Source organism: Capsicum annuum, chromosome 3 (genome assembly GCF_002878395.1).
Source record: "Capsicum annuum cultivar UCD-10X-F1 chromosome 3, UCD10Xv1.1, whole genome shotgun sequence".
Lineage (NCBI taxonomy): Eukaryota > Viridiplantae > Streptophyta > Magnoliopsida > Solanales > Solanaceae > Capsicum > Capsicum annuum.
Genome location: NC_061113.1, coordinates 202,001,949 through 202,019,871, shown reverse-complemented (window position 1 = coordinate 202,019,871; position 17,923 = coordinate 202,001,949). Strand labels below are relative to the sequence as shown.

Genomic DNA, 17,923 nt, shown 5'->3' with positions numbered 1-17,923 from the left:
CAATACAACCATTAAAGCTTCTCCATTGAAGCTTTTTTAAAAAAAAAAAAATAAAATTATATCATTTAACTACCCACCATTTTTTCTTCAACACAATATCATCTTCAACACCATTAAAGTCTTCAACACAATGTCACCATTAAAACTCTTTCATTGAAGCTTTTTTTTTAAAGCTCCATTAAAGCTCCTCCATTAAAGCTCATTTAACTATCTTTAAAACTCAATTCAATCATTTAACTATCCTTAAAACTCAATTCAATCATAAAAGTAATTTTTGAATTGATTTAAACCAAAAAAAAACTGAACGGGGAAAGTGCTGGACTCGAGGCGGCGAGGGGAGGGGGAGGTGCTGGACGCGGGGGAGGGGGAGGTGTTGTACGCGAGGGGTGGGGAGGGGAGGTGCTGGATGGGGAGATGAAGGTACTGAATTAGGGGTGAGGGGAAAGAGGGGGTAGGGTGGGGTGGGGTGGTGTGGGGTGTTAAATTAAATAAAAAGAAAAATTGCATTAAAAAATAAAAATATATGAAATTAAATGTATTTGACACGTGGTAACACCTAATTGGCGCGTGTATTTTACTCTCCTTGTTGTGACTGAGATTCAACAAAAATTAGTGTGTTTGCAACAAAATAAAAAAGAATCGTGAGGTAATAGATTAAAGTTAAAGTTTAGATATCTTTTTACAAAACTCGGACAAGATCGAAGGTAATTATATATCTACTCTTTAGCAAACAATTAAAACAAACATGATTTCCATAGTAACGATCCCATATCATGGAAAACCACTTCCAAACAAGCTGTAATAGTCAACCAAGGTGTACAACAGCAACTTACAATTAAAAAATGACGATACTCGTAAGCAGACATTACTCTTTCTTTTAAAATTGAAGAGAACCTATTTTTAATATACCTAGTAAAATTTAAATCGAGGAGAACCTATTTCCTATATACCAGTAAAATTTGAGAACTCCCGTTTTATGATCAATTTACAAACTACGGACATTAATTTAGTTTTGTATCAAGATGCCCTCTATTTTTGTGTAACTATTCCTTTGTTCTTGAACAGACATTTTCATAATAGCATCCAATATCGTTCATTTTTAGTTCATTGGGCCAAGTTCAGCTTTACTTTGGCGGTTTGGCGTGCCAGTTTCATTTTTAGTCCAGTGCCAACAACGTGCAGACGCCGTTTGCTGCTAATTGTATTTGAAGCAATTCCGACTAACTAGTCCCTAGATTCAGCAAAACGTTAAGTCGTTAATGCACTTTCCTGGAATTAGCATTCCTTCTACGTGAACACCTCTGAGAATTTCACTCTCCATATCGATCACTATTTTTTCCTTTCCTCTTTTGGGTTACTGAAATTGAGTGTTGTATGAATGGCTACCGACGGCAATTCAGATCGGAATGGGACAGCTAAAGCTTTGCCGCTACCGGAGATTGGGCCAGATGGCATTGCTAGAGAATCACCTGTCATCGCTTACACCGAGAAGGTCCCCCCTCTCTCTCTCTCTAATTTACACTATACTTTAGTAATCTGCGCTTGCTTGCTTTCAATATACTAATAAGTTACTCTGTATACACATTGATGATTGTTGCAATGTTGTTTTCCAGATTATTGAGGAAGAGCAACTTCAATTAAGAAAGTGAGTTGACTTCTTACTTCAATACTCCATTGCTTGTTCCTTGTGCCATTTCACTAGTTGATGCGTTTCAATTTACCGAGTTATCTTCGGTCAGAATGATTTCCTGCAGTTTCTTAATCGAGGATCGTTGGTTAACAAATGTGAAGCAACAAGTATCACTCAATCGAATTGGTGGAACAGAAAATGATTGTGGAACATTGCGTGATCTAACACATACATGGATAGTAAAGATTCTGAACTTGAATTTTACTCTAATGAAGTTTGCGGTTCTTCACGACTAAATTCATGACCAAAATATCTGTTAAATGTAGATTTGGAAGGTGATTATGGTGGGAAAATATGAAAAAGGAAAACATATAGACAAATGGACAAATTATATTGACCAGACTAGTATGGATAGGATGGAAAGATCAGGAAATTATTGTTTCCATGCACAGGAAATCTCTTGCGTCCTGGGAAATCCTTGTTTTACAGATTCTGAATGTTTTTACTTGTTTTTAGTCCATGATATTAGTTGCTTCTATCCAGTGAACACGTTGTGAACAGTAATTGATTTGGAGCAGAATTGTCTGAAAAGGGACCTGAGATTCTGTGGAAGTCCTGGAAGCATATATTTTCTTGTATCATGTTATCACTAAATTAAAGTTCGTTTCAAATCAAGTTTTCTATGTATACTGATTTTGCTCTTCTCTGGTATGTCCTGTCAGATATATTGATGAAAATTACTGCAAGATCCGTGATGTTGAGAAGGAACTGGCAAATCTGTCAATGGAGTTGAAACTTACAGCTGGCCCTAAGAAAGCAGGTCTGTGCCTTATCTATGATACTTATTTATGCATAAGTATCTTAGAATTGTACAGCTGATTTATGAGCTTTGCTGTAACCTTCAGCACTTGAACACATGAGAAAGAAAATAGAAATGTCAACAGAGAAAATCCGTATTGCTAAGCTGAAGGAAGAACAAGCACGGAAGGTTTGTCTCCCCCTTTCTATACATGTTGGTTTTATAATCATTTACAACAACAACAACAAACCCAGTGTATTCCCACTTAGTGGGGTCTGGGGGGTAAGATGTACGCAGTCCATACCTCTACCTCTGATGAAGTAGAAAGGCTGTTTCCGAAAGACCCCCGGCTCAAGGCACAAGATATCACACAAACACATAGTAAAGCACAGAAGCAGATGACATAACATAAATACGGCACCCATAAGGAATATAAAACAGAGGAAAGCAGAGGAAAGCACACAGATTCGTAATAAGCATGGAACACTGAATACGGAATCATAACGGGAATAAAAAATAAAAAAAACCCCATCAAGTAATTCCCTACACTAGCGACCCAATCTGGCCCTACTCTTCTGCCGTAATTCGCGTCTTCCAGACCTTCCTATCTAGGGTCATGTCCTCGGTGAGCTGTAACTGTTCCATGTCCCGCCTAATCACCTCACCCCAGTACTTCTTCGCCCTACCCCTACCCCGCCTAAAACCATCCAATGCTAGCCTCTCACACCTACGGACCGGGGCATCCATGCCCCTCCTCTTCACGTGTCCGAACCATCTCAATCGTGCTTCCCGCATCTTACACTCCACTGAAGTCACACCAACCTTCTCCCGGATAGTCTCATTCCGAACTCTATCCCCTCGAGTCAGTCCACACATCCAGCGCAACATCCGCATTTCTGCCACCTTCATTTTTTGGATGTGGGAGTTCTTAACTGGCCAACACTCCGCTCCATACAGCAAGGCCGGACGGACTACCACCCTATAGAATTTGCCTTTAAGCTTGGGCGGCACCTTCTTATCACACAGCACCCCCGACGCGAGTTTCCACTTCATCCATCCCGCCCCAATACGGTGCGAGACATCCTCGTCAATCTCACCGTTACTCTGGATCACGGACCCGAGATACTTGAACTTATCCCTCTTACATACCTCCTGTGCTTCCAGCTTCACTACTACCTCGTTCTCCCGCCTCACGTCATTAAACTTACATTCCACATACTCTCTCTTGCTTCTGCTCACCCTGAACCCTTTAGACTCAAGAGTTTGCCTCCACATCTCTAATTTGTCATTTACACCCCCTCGAGTCTCATCTATCAGAACTACATCGTCTGCAAAGAGCATACACCACGGCACCTCCCCTTGAATACGCCGCGTCAACACATCCATTACTAACACAAACAAAAAGGGACTAAGAGTAGATCCCTGATGCAATCCTGTCCGGACAGTGAAATGCTCTGAGTCTCCTCCCGCCGTCCTCACCTGGGTTTTCGCTCCCTCATACATATCCTTAATTACTCTGATATATGCCTGCGGTACTCCCCTCACCTCCAAGCACCTCCTAAGCACTTCCCTGGGGTCTTTGTCGTAAGTCTTTTCCAGGTCGATAAACACCATGTGCAGATCCTTCTTCCTTTCCCTATACTGCTCCACCAACCTCCGTACCAGGTGGATTGCCTCCATCGTCGAGCGGCCGGGCATAAATCCGAACTGGTTTTCCGAGATAGACACTATCCGTCTCAGCCTCACCTCGACCACTCTCTCCCAGATCTTCATAGAGTGACTCAATAACTTAATCCCCCTATAGTTATTACAACTCTGAATATCCCCCTTATTCTTATAGAGAGGGATCATGGTACTCCACCTCCACGCCTCGGGCATCTTTGCCGTCCTGAAAATTTCATTAAACAATCCAGTCAACCACCTTACACCAGCCTCTCCAACGAACTTCCAAAACTCCACCGGTATCTCATCCGGCCCCGTCGCCCTACCCCTACGCATCCTGCGGACTGCCTGTCTAACCTCTTCTATATTAACCAAACACAAATTGTTTCTCTAATACTAAAAGAAGTGTTCCTTAAATGCTTTAGCAAAACATAAATTACTACTATTCCGAACACTTTGCCAAACGTGCGATGTTGGATTATATCAAAGGTGTTTTTTGATTTTGAAAAGCGTTACTAGTGTGGAAATTTCGTGTTCCTTTCACGAGAAGTATGGGAAGAAGCAAAAGAATGGTTCCTTGAAATGTTTAAATTACTTGCATTTTAGTCCTTTCCTTTTCAAGCTTGCATTTTAGTCAAAAGTGACTTTTGGTTTCTAGAAGCTTTATTAGTGCTGGATTCTTCTATTCGTTTTCCTAAAAGGTCCGGGAGGGAGCAAGATGGTGCATTCACATGCTAATGATCTCCACCTTCGCTCTTTTCCTTTATAAACTTGCAAGACCTGACATTGCCTTGAGTGCTTCCTTCCACATTCTGGCAATACTTAATGAAATGATAACTTCTAAAACAGGCTATAGTACTATACTAACTAAAGTTTCTAATAGATTGCTAGTAAGAGACCAAAAGGCCTTTGACTAAGAACCGAGTTGATTTCTTCAAAAAATTCATTTCCTTAAATATAAAGATTTTGCCAATAGCCTTGCTTAGGCAGGTTGTTGGGCTTTAAAGCATAGTACATAGCTTTGAACATCTGCTTGGTGGCTTGAGTGCTAACGAAGAAGGGCCATTGAGGTTAATTAGTCACTTCTACTTATTATCTCAGATGTGAACAGTGCAACAGGGGAAAATATTTAGTTGTTTAACAAGCTGTTTTTTGATTGTTGAAAGCATGAAATGAGAAGGTGAAAGAAACATTGTTTCTCTAATAATGGCTTTTAAATCTTTTGTTAAATTGTAAGGCACCCGAGGGGTAATTTTCATCCATGGTCATTTAACTTTGTATCTATTACGCAAAAGTCACTTTTCTTTCATTCATTTCATCCGTGGTCACTTAACTTTGTATCTATTACGCAAAAGTCACTTTTCTTTCATTCATTACACAAAAGTCATTTAATTTTATTCCGACCATCACAAAGTCACTATAACCGGATTTTATAATAATTTCATCGGAAAAATGATGTGGTAACCTTAATTAGTTTTAAATCATAATTTAAGTGAATATATAATATATTACTCATATCTTGACCCTTTTTATATGTGCACGACCCAATTTTTCTTATGAATTATTTAATGAAAGAATATCAATTTCTTTATAGATTAGATTACCTAATGAAGACTATTTTTATAAAAAAAAAAATTTGGTTGATATTTTTATGAAACATTTCATAATATTGCATTAATCTGCCAAAAAAGTGCATCCAAAAAGAGTGATAAACAAGATAAATTTTTCAAAACACATAAAATAGAAATACATGTATGATATTATTTTTTTAAAAAAATTATTTTAATTCTTTGAAGATAAATCAACATGCTAAAGATAGTTTTAAAATAAAATCTTTTTAATTGTTTCATTGAATAAGTATTATCAAAATTTGTACAAATAATGTTATATTAACAGTTTTGTAAATAAAAGTTATAAAATATAAGTACTTTAATAGATAAAGAAATTCTAGATATCTAATTTTTATATTTATCAATTAAATTAATTAAACAATGTCATTTATCAGAAATTGAATATTATAATAAAAAATTTTAAGAGAATTAATTGATTAGTCAAACAATTAAAAATGCAAAGACAAACTCAATAAATAGAGTAGTTTATCATATTATTATGATATTACCGAATGCAAAGACCCAAGTGGCAAGGAAAAGAATGTATGAAAAAAATAATTTTATTAACTACATGTCACAATTTTAGAGAGAGAAATAATTTTATCAACTACATGCCATAATATTAGAGGAAAAAAATAATTTACCAACACATGTCTCAACTTTAGAGGATTTTAAGAATATATAAGTATAATTTTATTTCATAAAAATATCAATCAATTTTTTTTATGAAAATAGTCTTCACTAGGTAGCCTAATCTATTGAGAAATTGATATCTTCGTTATATAATTCGTAAGGAAAATCAGGTTGGGCACATATAAAAAAGATCAAGGTATGTGTAATATATTATATTCTTTTAAAAAAATTAAGAGCTAATTAAGGTTGCCACATCATTTTTTCGGTGGGATTATTATAAAATCCGGCCATAGTGACTTTTGTGATGGTCGGAGTAAAGTAAAGTGACTTTTGTGTAATGGATAAAAGAAAAGTGACTTTTGTGTAATAGACACAAAGTTAAATGACTATGGATGAAATGAATAAAAGAAAAGTGACTTTTGCGTAATAGATACAAAGTTAAGTGACTATAGATGAAATTTACTTGGCACCCGAGCTTTGAAATATAAACTACTATCTCCTTTTTTCATTTTATATGATACTATTATCATTGGGGAAGCAAACAGCCCTTTCTGACTCGAATTTTCTAATGCATTTCTTTACATATCCTTAATTATGAAAAGTTCGTAATGACTTATACTGAGTTTCTAAATGTGTATATTTTTTAAAAAGGATTAATGTTCAATTTGAGACCATGAAACCAAATGGTTTTGACTCTCATAATTCAAACCCTACAATTCTTGTTGCATTGGATGGAAAAATAGTAAAATGACAGGATTTGAGCAGGTTGTCAGTTGTCCTCTTCTTTCTTTGTTTCTTTTTGGTAACATTCATGCAAGATCTATGCTTCTTCTTAAGAGATCTGCGTAATCTTACCAATAGCACATATGCGTTTTTTGGAGTCATCACACATGTTCCCTCCTTAAAGGCCAGATGATTGATGAATCTATTTTTCGGCGTAATCTCAAAGCTGTAATGATCTAGTTGAACTTTTTGATTCCACCAACTCCTTAGCAGTGTTATCAAAGGCGCACTTAAGCTATGAAGCACGGCTCAAAATGTGTTGAGTGCTTCGCTTCACTTTATGTGCGTGTCATTGTTGTTATCATGTTTCTAAGGCATACTTTTCGTTGCCACCGAGTCTCTTTTGAAGAGGCGACACTAAACAGTTGATATTCACTTTATCTTTATTGTTTTTCAGTTTCTTTATTCATGTATATTTCATTCATGCTTATAGTTATTAGTCTTGGACTAAACATAAATATTTATTTTTTCTCTCTTTGTGTCTTTTTCTATTGAAGCGCACACTTGTATCTGCCTTTAAGCCACAACAGACTTTAGAGCTTTTTTACGCTTTTGATAACACTGCTCCTAAAGTTCTTAATAGGAGCTTGCTTATGTAATCCTTTGCCTTCTTCTAGATGCATTCCTTTCTAGTGAAGTTTTTGCAATAAAATTTGTTGATAGCCCTTGCCACATGAACTCCACCATATATAGTATTGATGTACTATTTATGCATGATGCCGACCTCATGGGAATGAGCTCATGTTTTGCAAGATATTTACTCAAATTAAAGAAAAAAATAATGATACCATCGATCTGCTTTTCGTCTTGTTCACTGCATATCTTAGAAGAACCTCTCACCAACACTGTTAATTTGGTGACCAGTCACCAACTCCTTGAAAGAATACTACAGTAACATCTTCTCCTCAATTTCAAGCAAGTTGGGGTCGACTATATGAATTCTCATTGACCATGGCGCTCCATTTGATTTCATCTTAGAACTCATTGCAATAATATAATAAAAAAGTTCCATATCTAATATTCTAAATAAGTGCCATGATGATGACTGGGGATTCTACTTCTTTGTCCTGACTTCCACTCTGGGGATGATCACATACTTTGCACCTCCAAGCTATGTTGCTTGGACTCTTCAAAAATATCGACGTGTGTGTGTTGGATCCTCCAAAAATAGTGTACTTTTGAAGGATCCGACACGGGTACGGTAACATTTTTGGAGACTCCGAACAACTTAGCTTTCAACATCCCTCGCTCCCTATCTCATCATTCCCTATCTCCTCAGAGAACGTGCTTGGTAGAGCCTTCAGTGACCACCTAACCAACTACCAAATCCTTCCATCCATCGCTGATCACCCGTTGACTATGGGTTTGCCAATTATTTTGGAATAACATTAAGATAAAGTACCACTTTTTGTTGGTTTAGCATAGTTTTTGTTTTACCAATTCGTGCATATATAAATCTATGGTCAGTCTGCAAGGTCAGGGTGGCAACCACTATTATGTTGTTTCTTTTTGTTCCTTCTCAAATCTTGGTTCCTTCCTTGAACTGCGTGAGGGTTTGCCGAGGAAGAAACTACTTCTATAAATAGCTAGTTGTTCATTCCCAAGAAAATTAGATGTAGGATAGTGAGTGAAGTCTATTCTCAGGTTACTTGGTATCCTGTACTTACTTTCCTGTCTTAATGACCTAGAGAAGGCGTTATCCTTCTCTCAGTTTCCTGCATTTCTGCGTACAGTGAGTCTTAACGAGAACGTTTGTTTCATATCTCTTCTAATGGTTCTTCTTAAGTCTATTCTCAGGTTACTTTGTATCCTGTACTTACTTTCCTGTCTTAATGACCTAGAGAAGGCGTTATCCTTTTCTCAGTTTCCTGCATTTCTGCGTACAGTGAGTCTTAACGAGAACGTTTGTTTCATATCTCTTCTAATGGTTCTTCTTCCATAGGAGCAGTCTTTCTCCTGAATGTGATGTTCACCAATCAAAAAGAAAAAAAGAAAAGGAAAAAAACCAAACAACACATAAAAAAGGAAAAAACATTAAAGGATGACATGGAAGAAAAGCATTAGATTTGTTACTTAAAGAAAATTGTAACAGACTTCAAAATTTGATATGTGATTTGCTTCGTCTCATCGGAAAATATACCTAGGCATGGGAAGCAGCATCAAAAGCTGTTAAGGATGAGGTGGATTTCAAGCAAAAGCTTTGTGAGGACTTGAATAATCTGGTATTTTGCTTTTGTATATTTCTTGTTTTCATTTATGGTGTCAGATTGTGTGAATCATTTCAAGTGTCATTACCTCTTATAGGTTCGTGAAAGTAGTAACTGTCAGCTAGCTAGATTGGAGGAACTGAAAAGGAAGCTGGAAGCTTTAAATCCGAGCAGAGCATCCACATCCTCTGCCTTGGTAAGAAAAGACTTTTGGGGAATATTTATGAGATGTTCACTAGCTCTGTATGTTTTCTGCTTGTTTCCTAGATGGCTACTAGACCTGTTAGCTGTGTGACGTCTCTTTTTATGCTATTATATTTTGTCTCCTTTTGGATGTGTGTGAATTGAGGAGTTGATGATGTCTTGACCTTCTATGATCCTCTTAGTACTCAAGTCTTCGACTAATTCTAGAGTCCAGTAACAAGCAAAAACAAGTAGTATATGCAGTAGCCAACCTGCTAAACCAATATAAGATTTCCTACATGAAAATGGTGGAAGAGGAGTTCTTGAAACATTTGGTACTTGGTTCTCTCTTTAAACAATTTGGTAATCTCAGACTGAACACATAAAACTTGAGTAAGTTTTGAGCTGGAGCCAAATTCTCGTACTTGATTTTCTTGTTGCTTATTAATACTGATGTGCTTTCAACTGAATGTGGAGAATTGTGGTTTGTTTCTTCTTGTTTTTTGTTAAACCTTCTGCTACTTCTTTGTTGCTTGATGAACCTTGTCATAGGTTGTTACTCTGTGAAAGCAATATTTTTTAAACCTGAAGAAAGCTATTTGGCAGCACTGAAGATTGAACCAAGCCCAACTTATTTGGGCTTGAAGGACAGATTTCCTAGCTGGCCAAACTGGATGGACGATAAGATTGGATGATCTTGTGCCTAGAAATAAAGTTCCCAGAATGTCCCAATTTGGCCAATGCTTTAGGCCATTTTAACAACAACAACATACCCAGTGTACTCCCACATAGTGGGGTTTGGGGAGGGTAGAGTGTACGCAGACCATACCACTACCTCAGGTGAAGTAGAGATGTTGTTTCCGATAGACCCCCGGCTTAGGACCGATAACAGTATAGCAATCACAAAACATAAATGTGTATAGACTAGTACAGTATGCAAAATAAACTAACACCGCTATCCACAAAATAATACTACAGCCACAAGATAATAGTAAAATCTATCTATCCGAAATCATAGACATCACTCAACACCACTAACAAGAAACTTCCAACACAAATAAAGAACGCTCCCTACTTTAAGCCATTTTAACAGAAAGCTCTAATATCCCCTTGTTTGTCAAATGTAGGATTTTGTTTGATACTTAAAATATGTGTAAGTGTGAGTAACCTTCACAACGCTCCCTTGCGAGAGGGACGGCAATGTTGAGGGAGAATGAGCACAATGTAGGCCAGATAACATACTACTACATGTAGCCAAAACTAGACGCTGAATGATCCCCAATGTTTGATTGAAACCTTTATCCTTCAAGATAAGACTAGCGGAGTTCCTTGTGCTTTTTTTTTTGCTCATTCCATAATCTTGTTTTTGGAGCTACAAGACTAAAAATGGCACTGAGAATCTGATATGATATAATGCTTCTCGCGCCATCTGCTTAATAATGCTTCCTAACCAAAGCTTCATAAAACTGATGGCCCAGAATGTTATTAGGATCTGAATTCCGTGGGACCTGCACCGAGTAGTACGACTCGAGATGTTTGCTCAGTTCAAGGTACACAAGAACCATCAAATGGATCATCTGAAACTACATTGAAAGAAGAAAATGCTAGAAATGCTGCAGCAGAAAATGGACAAAACGAAAAACCTGAAGCAAGAGCGAAGAAGAAAATTAATGCCCAAGGAAGAGGGAAGGGAATTGGCATAATACCTAAAAGTAGAGGCTCAGCACCACCTGATTGGACAGGGGCTGGGTTTGATGTGGATGGTAGAAGTTGATCACAGTTGTGCTTCGATAAAAAAAGGTACACTTGCTGATCTTAATTGATATAGTCTCAAGTCCAAGCTTTGAATTAAAGTATCTTTACTCCCTTCTATTATCCACTGTTTGTCAAAAGATGTTACACATTTAATTCTGAAACATTTCTCAACATCTCATGGCTAATGCTTTGAATCTCCCCCCTCCCTTTCTGAAAAGGTAACGACTAAATCCCTTTTGTTTTGGGGCTTCTCTAGTTTGTTGTCTACCTCGTTCAGCCATTTTGGAACTCTAACTTTGGGGATAGGAAAGAGAAAGAGAAGATTAGGATAGTAAGTCACGACAGTAGGCCGGGAGAGGAAGAGGAGGTAATGATTTGAAGAATTTTGCAACTTAATCTCATTCGGGGGATTACTTTTGCTTCGTTAGTGTGTACGTGACAGAACTTGACTCCCCCATCTAGATTACTAGAGTAGGATCACACATGGTATGGGTGATAAATGTCATTAATATTGGGTTTGAAAAGAGTTAACTGCTGGATATAGCTCTTAGTCGCTGATACTTCAGGCTTTTAATGTACTCAATTATTGTTAGGCAGTATACACCACAGAACACCATTTGAAGTGTACTTAGAGATGAAAGAAGCAGATGATTTTATAAAGTAATAATCATGTAGCAAATACATTTGTGCAGGTATGCAAACAACACATCTAGAAATTCATGACATGACTATCTGAGTAAATTATGGTAAAATATGTCTGATAATTGCATACATTTTGGTTAAACATATCTCGCATGGATATTTATAACATGTGTGAATAAGTCCTGTTATTAGGACATATGCACCTATATGGCGTGCAAAAGCATAGAAGCAGTAATGTATATGGATAGTTATTTTATTTTAACGAGTGTGCTCGTCACTTTTATCTCCTCCTTTTTCTTTTTATTAATTTGTATCATTACTACGTGCCGTCCCTGATATCATATATGCAACTTATAATTGCATCTTCTGGTCAAGTAAAGTTGGAAAACAGTTAGAGCTGAATATCGAGCCAAGATGAGCTGAGCTCTAGAGGTACAAACATTGGTATTTGTTACACGAGGCAGGAGTTTAATTCTAATCGGGTAAATAAATTAGTACGAAGACGATTGAGTTTGAGAGCATGCATGAGGCCTGTTAATATCGAGCTCATATATGAACTTGTTCTTGAATTTGTTTAAGCTCCACTTTTAAATCCAGTCTTTTCAATATAAATGATGCAACTACAACTAATAATTTTCCTATTAAATAATTGAGGTGGTGTTTGGATTGCAGAATAGTTTTGGTGTTGAGTTTTCCTTAGAACAAACATATGTGCTTATTCGGATTTGTTGTTTAGAACCTATAACTAAAGGATTTGGTTTTTAGAAACAAAGCTTTTTTCTAACAGTTGTGTGATAAGATCACTATATTCCTCGAAAATTTTAGGAACTTCAAAATTAAAAAGGCAAAACTGACAAGAAGCTGCCCTTGTATTATATCGATTTTGTAAGTTGAATACTTTTACTTACAGGTTTGTCATCTGAACCCCTGAATTCACTAAAAAACAATATTTTTAACCCTTTTTTGGTGAGTGTAATACACTCTCCCCACGCAGTTGCCACGTCAACCTCATCTGCCACGTCATTTAAAAAATAAAAAAATAAAAAAAAAATTAAAAAAAGTATTACATTAAATTTCAAGTCATTTTTAAATGCTAAATAGCAAATTAAATATTAAAATTAATTTAATTAAATAAGAAAATTTATAACTGTAGAAAAATATGAATAATCATGTTTTTATTTTTGCTTACAAATTAAATGTCAAATTCATTCCAAATAATTAAAATTCTTTTCCAACTAATTTAAATTTTTTAACTATAAATTCATATATACAAACATGATAAATTTTCGATTTTTAAATTTGAATATCATTAAAAAATTCACAAAAAGTTTAATTTTTTTCAAGCGAAATTCTTTAATTTTTTTCAATATTCACTATCACTCACTTTCAATTCAAATTTAAATTTTAATCCCCAAAAAAAAGTTTTCAAATTTAAATTTTTATTCAAAAAAAAAGATGAAAAGAATTGAATTGAGGAAAAATTAAAATAAAAACTAAAAAGTGAAGGTGGTGCGGGGGGGGGCGGGGCTGGAAGGAAAGTGTTGGGGTGGGGGCTGGAAGGGGCTGGGGGTGGGGGTGGGGCGGGGCTGAGGGTGGGAAAGGAAGGGGCTGGTAAGGTGGGGGGTGGGGATGGGGCTAGGGTGGGGTGGAGGGGCTGGGGGTGGGGCTGGGTAGAGTGGGGATAGGGAAGGGTTGGACGGGTGTTGGAGTGGGGTGGGGGGGCTGGGGGGTTGGGGGTTGGGTGGGATGGGGCTGTGGAGTGTGGGAGTGGGGACGAGCTGGGGTGGGGAGGAAAAAAAATATTTTTATTTTTTTTTAATTTTTAAAAAATTTTTAAATTAAAAAAGATGGATGGAAAAAAGATCTTTTTTTAATTTTAATATTATTTTTATTTTTTTTTATTATTATTATTTTAATGTAAAATTGGTCAAAAATTGATCCCCACTCGCACCCCAGGCGAGTGGCTACACTCTCTTTGTCCTATCATTTCAATACCACATAGGTAAGGTTAATGGTCAAAAGGTGCAAAATGCTGCTTTTTAATGAGTTCAAGTATTCAAATGACAAATATATTAATAAAAGTGTTCAACTTACAAAATCGATATAGTACAGAGATCTAGAAGATCATTTTGCCATTTGAAATAAAATGTACTTTTGATTAATAGAAAAATAATCAGTTGAAGAAAAATAAAAAAGAGAAGTGCAGTAAAAGAGGGCCAAATTGGAATATCCAACCGACACAGGCAGGGGTGGATCTACCTTATTGGTTTTTGCAATTTTCTTCTACATTAGAATTTAAATGTTTAAATCAGGTGTAAATAAAAGCTAAACCAAGCGAAACTTACCTGTCTATGTACGAATAGAAGACCTAATCAAATTGATCCTAAATTAACTGGCCCATGCCCATCCTTTCTACTGTCTTTGTGGCTAATGGTAGGTATTGAATTTATAAATAGTGAACTTTCAAATCTTGAATCCGCTTCTACTCACAAGCAATATTGCCACTATTTATTTTCTTTAGAAAAGATCCTTGGCTATTTTCATTTGTCTCAAGAAATCAATGTTTTGGCTTCCAGAAACTGTCACAACACAATCTGCTTTTGTTTTCAAAACGAAAATACTTGATTCCAGAATTTAAATGCTTTAGTCTTGTAGGAAAAAATGGGTCCTTAAGGATTGAGAATTGGAAACATTTGGTAGAGAGTGCATGACACTTTTTATACTTGCAAAGTTGCAACGAGAAAATATTGAAGGCCATATTGTGACTAAATGAGCCTAGTCTAGCTTTGCCGATTGGACTAGTTTAAGAGCTAGATTGTGATTTCGAGTTCGGTTTGTTTAAGGAATAAACCAGTTGAGTCAAGTGGTACAGAACGTCTTCCTTGTTGAATATGGTTCTCAAGATGAATAAGATAGCCTTCTAGACGTGACTCTTGTTCATAGCTCATTATCTATGGATACACTTGTACTTTCAAAAAAATCATGTGGTCCCATACATCAAATTAGCTGCTAGAACTTCTTAGTTTGTGCTAATAGATGCTGTGTTATGTGAAGGTGTCAAATAAGAGTGCTAGTAAAGACTATAATATGCAGTTAGTAGATGATAATTGATAAGTCATAAGATATGCTTTTTCTCAAGGCATAACAAATCTCTTCTTGTTTTCTGCTGATTTTGGTCTATCGATTCTTTTTCGTTCTTAGGTAAACGAGGTACTATACTGGGTTTGTTGTTGTGTAAACGAGGTACTATAATATTACAGTATAGTGTTGTTCTTAGTTTAAGAATATCATTGCATGACGAGGATCTGTCTGTTGCTACCTTCTCTTGCCGCTGTCCATTTCCCATTTATTATAGTGGTCACATGCAAGTACATTGCATTATTTTGGTTTCTGTTCTGCAATTTGTGAGGAAGAATCTCGTCAATTTAGTTGCTATTTCTGTATGCTTGTTATTGAATTCCTAGTTTGGTATTCCATCCAAAAATGCAGACATGGTGGAAAAGACTTGGTAAGCAAACTTTTATCTTCCTAGTCAGTAACCTGACTGTAGGTGAACCCTAGTAAAGAGTTGCATTTTCAAGATAATTGCTAAATATGAATCTTGGTTATCGTGGAAGCTCATAACTTCAGTAAACTGATTGCTTTTTCTAGTTAACTTGTAGTCAAGCCCACTGATTTCTGGTATCCAAGTGGTTTGCCTTAGTTATGACTCATGTAGAGTGGAGACTGCACGGTAATGCTTAATGACGTTTCAGGCAGTTCTCCAGTCAGCAATTTAGTGATCCCAGTCAGATGTGACAGTAAAGTTTGTCTTATTTGGGTTGGTTTGTTCATCTACATGGTGCTGGCGTAAGTACCTAAACTACTAAATCCGTGTGGTACGACTCAGTGGCGGAGCCAGATATTTTACAAAGGGTGTGCAAAATTTAAAGAAGTAACTAACAAAAAATTTTAATGAGTGGATTCACATTCATCTTGCTCAACCTAGGAGCTTTATTATGAACAATGTCAAAAATTTATTTTCCACCAAATATAAATCGTCTAAATTTTTCTTTAGTTTGAATTGCTTTTAGTTATAAATTAAAAATACACGATAAGTAGTATAAACTAAAATCATAGTTTTATAATAGATGGATCAAAAATTTTACTTAATACATATCACACATTCAAGAAAACATAATACTCATTTGTTGATTTTACTTAAAATTTAGAGTTATTTTTTATCTTTGATTTTGCTACTTCTTAATTTTAATATTTAAAATTTCTTGTGTTTTTCTAGAGAATAAGTAAAAAGAATAACAAATATTTTCAAATCTTAGTTAGTTTTCCTGATTCACCTATAAAACTATGAAAAAAATTAGCGTGTTATTAAAAACGTGTTTGAAATGTTATTTTATACTTCCTCCGTTTCAAATTAATTGAATTGTTGGAATATGGTACCCATGTTAAGAAAAAAAGACAGACATAAATTAGTCGTGTTTTTTCATTTTTGCCCTTTTTAAACTCCAAAACATTAGTAATGATCATCGGAACTCAACCTGAAAAAGTTTAATTAATAAAGGGTAAAATTGATTTTTTTTTCTTCAACATCTATCTTGAATAATGAGCAATTCAATTATTTTGAACAATAAAAGATACTTTAACAATTCGATTATTTTGGAACAGAGGGAGTATTTAATACAAATAAATATCCAAATTAATGTTTCAATTTAATTTAATATTTATTAATAATTTTTCATTCTATTTTAATTTATGTGACACTTTTTTTTTAACATATCTCGAAAAAATGTTATTCGAAGTCGAAAGTAGTTTAACTTTAAAATTATTCTTTTAATTTAAATAACATGATTTATAAATAATTAAATATTTTAAAACCATATAAATGGTTAAGGAGGAGATAATTTATATACTTTGATTTTGATTGAGGGTCTGGTGTGGGTGGACGATGGGTTGGAAGGGGGCAGGGGGCAGGGAGATGGGTAAAAAGAAAGCTTGGAAGAATAAAAAGGGAAGTATTGAAAAAATCAAATACACTCAAGGGTCTGGTGTGTGTGGGGCATGGGGTGTGAGGCAAGGGGGTGGAGGGCTTGCCGTCTTTTTGCACAACCTTGGACCACTGAGCCAAAGGCTCCAGCAATGACATGGTTGTGCAAACAAAAATATATAAAGATATTTTATAAATTTTGATCTATTCATATGGTATAATTTTTTGACAAAGGGTATTCTCTTGTACACCCTCGGTTGGCTGTAGCTCCGCCCATGGTACGACTAAATGTTTGAACTGAATGAAATCACCTTCTGATTTTGGTGTGTGTTTGAAGTTGCATTTGGAAGAGTTGTTTCAAGTTTCTTGCAGTGACGGTACACAGTAGGGTTCATTTCTTATGAATTGATGTCAAGTTTCAGTTTAGAACTTGATCGCGTCAATTAATTTACGTAGAACTTATTCTATTAGATCAGTATAAGTTTGATGAAATGCAAAATGCGAGAGAATTGCTTTTGCTGATATTTGTTGATCTTTGTCGCAAGGCGGTATCACATCAGGTGGCTACTAGGATTTCTCACTAGCAGGGTAAATTAGGATTAAGCTTCCAAATAATGAACTTGCGAGAAGAAGGCTGCTTGGAAGAAAAAATCTTTTACTGTTTGTTAACTGTCAAGTATTACCTCCATTTTGTAACAGTATTTGTTCCAAAATATTTGACGTTTCTTTAAAAAGGAATTACCTTTTTCATATATGCTGTTTACTACTCCGATTAGTTGTTAATTTAGTGAGACGTGAAAGAGAAAGATAAATGATAATTTAGATAACTACTTATTTACTAATGTCTTTCTTAATGAGTAAATAATTTTGGTGATCTAGGTCGCTTGGGTTTACGCGTAGAGTGATAAAATTACCCATGAAATCATAATCCGTCCAAGTTTGAGCTGATTATTGACTTGCTTATTTATTAATTCGGTGTATTTTGACCCTCCAGACCCAACTTCGTGGGAATACAAAGGGTTTGTTGTTGTTGTT

The 17,923-nt window shown here is 35.8% G+C and overlaps 1 protein-coding gene across 1 annotated transcript; it reads left to right on the top strand.

Annotated features, from left to right (window-relative positions):
- The first annotated feature begins 866 nt into the window (after positions 1-866).
- Positions 867-17,640, top strand: LOC107863361. Its single transcript, XM_016709245.2, has 8 exons — positions 867-1,492; positions 1,614-1,645; positions 2,353-2,450; positions 2,536-2,618; positions 9,262-9,339; positions 9,422-9,520; positions 10,997-11,307; positions 17,434-17,640. Exons 1-7 carry the CDS (start codon positions 1,379-1,381, stop codon positions 11,279-11,281), a joined length of 789 nt encoding a protein of 262 aa, XP_016564731.2. The 5' UTR covers positions 867-1,378; the 3' UTR covers positions 11,282-11,307; positions 17,434-17,640.
- Positions 17,641-17,923: the final 283 nt, after the last annotated feature.

What these genes read in the sequence shown, in the direction of transcription:
- LOC107863361 (XM_016709245.2), top strand. Translation starts at nt 1,379, where the DNA reads ATGGCTACCGACGGCAATTCAGATCGGAATGGGACAGCTAAAGCTTTG. An exon ending in TCATCGCTTACACCGAGAAG is followed by an intron (nt 1,493 to 1,613) that starts GTCCCCCCTCTC and finishes GTTGTTTTCCAG; the next exon opens with ATTATTGAGGAAGAGCAACT. An exon ending in AGCTGGCCCTAAGAAAGCAG is followed by an intron (nt 2,451 to 2,535) that starts GTCTGTGCCTTA and finishes TGTAACCTTCAG; the next exon opens with CACTTGAACACATGAGAAAG.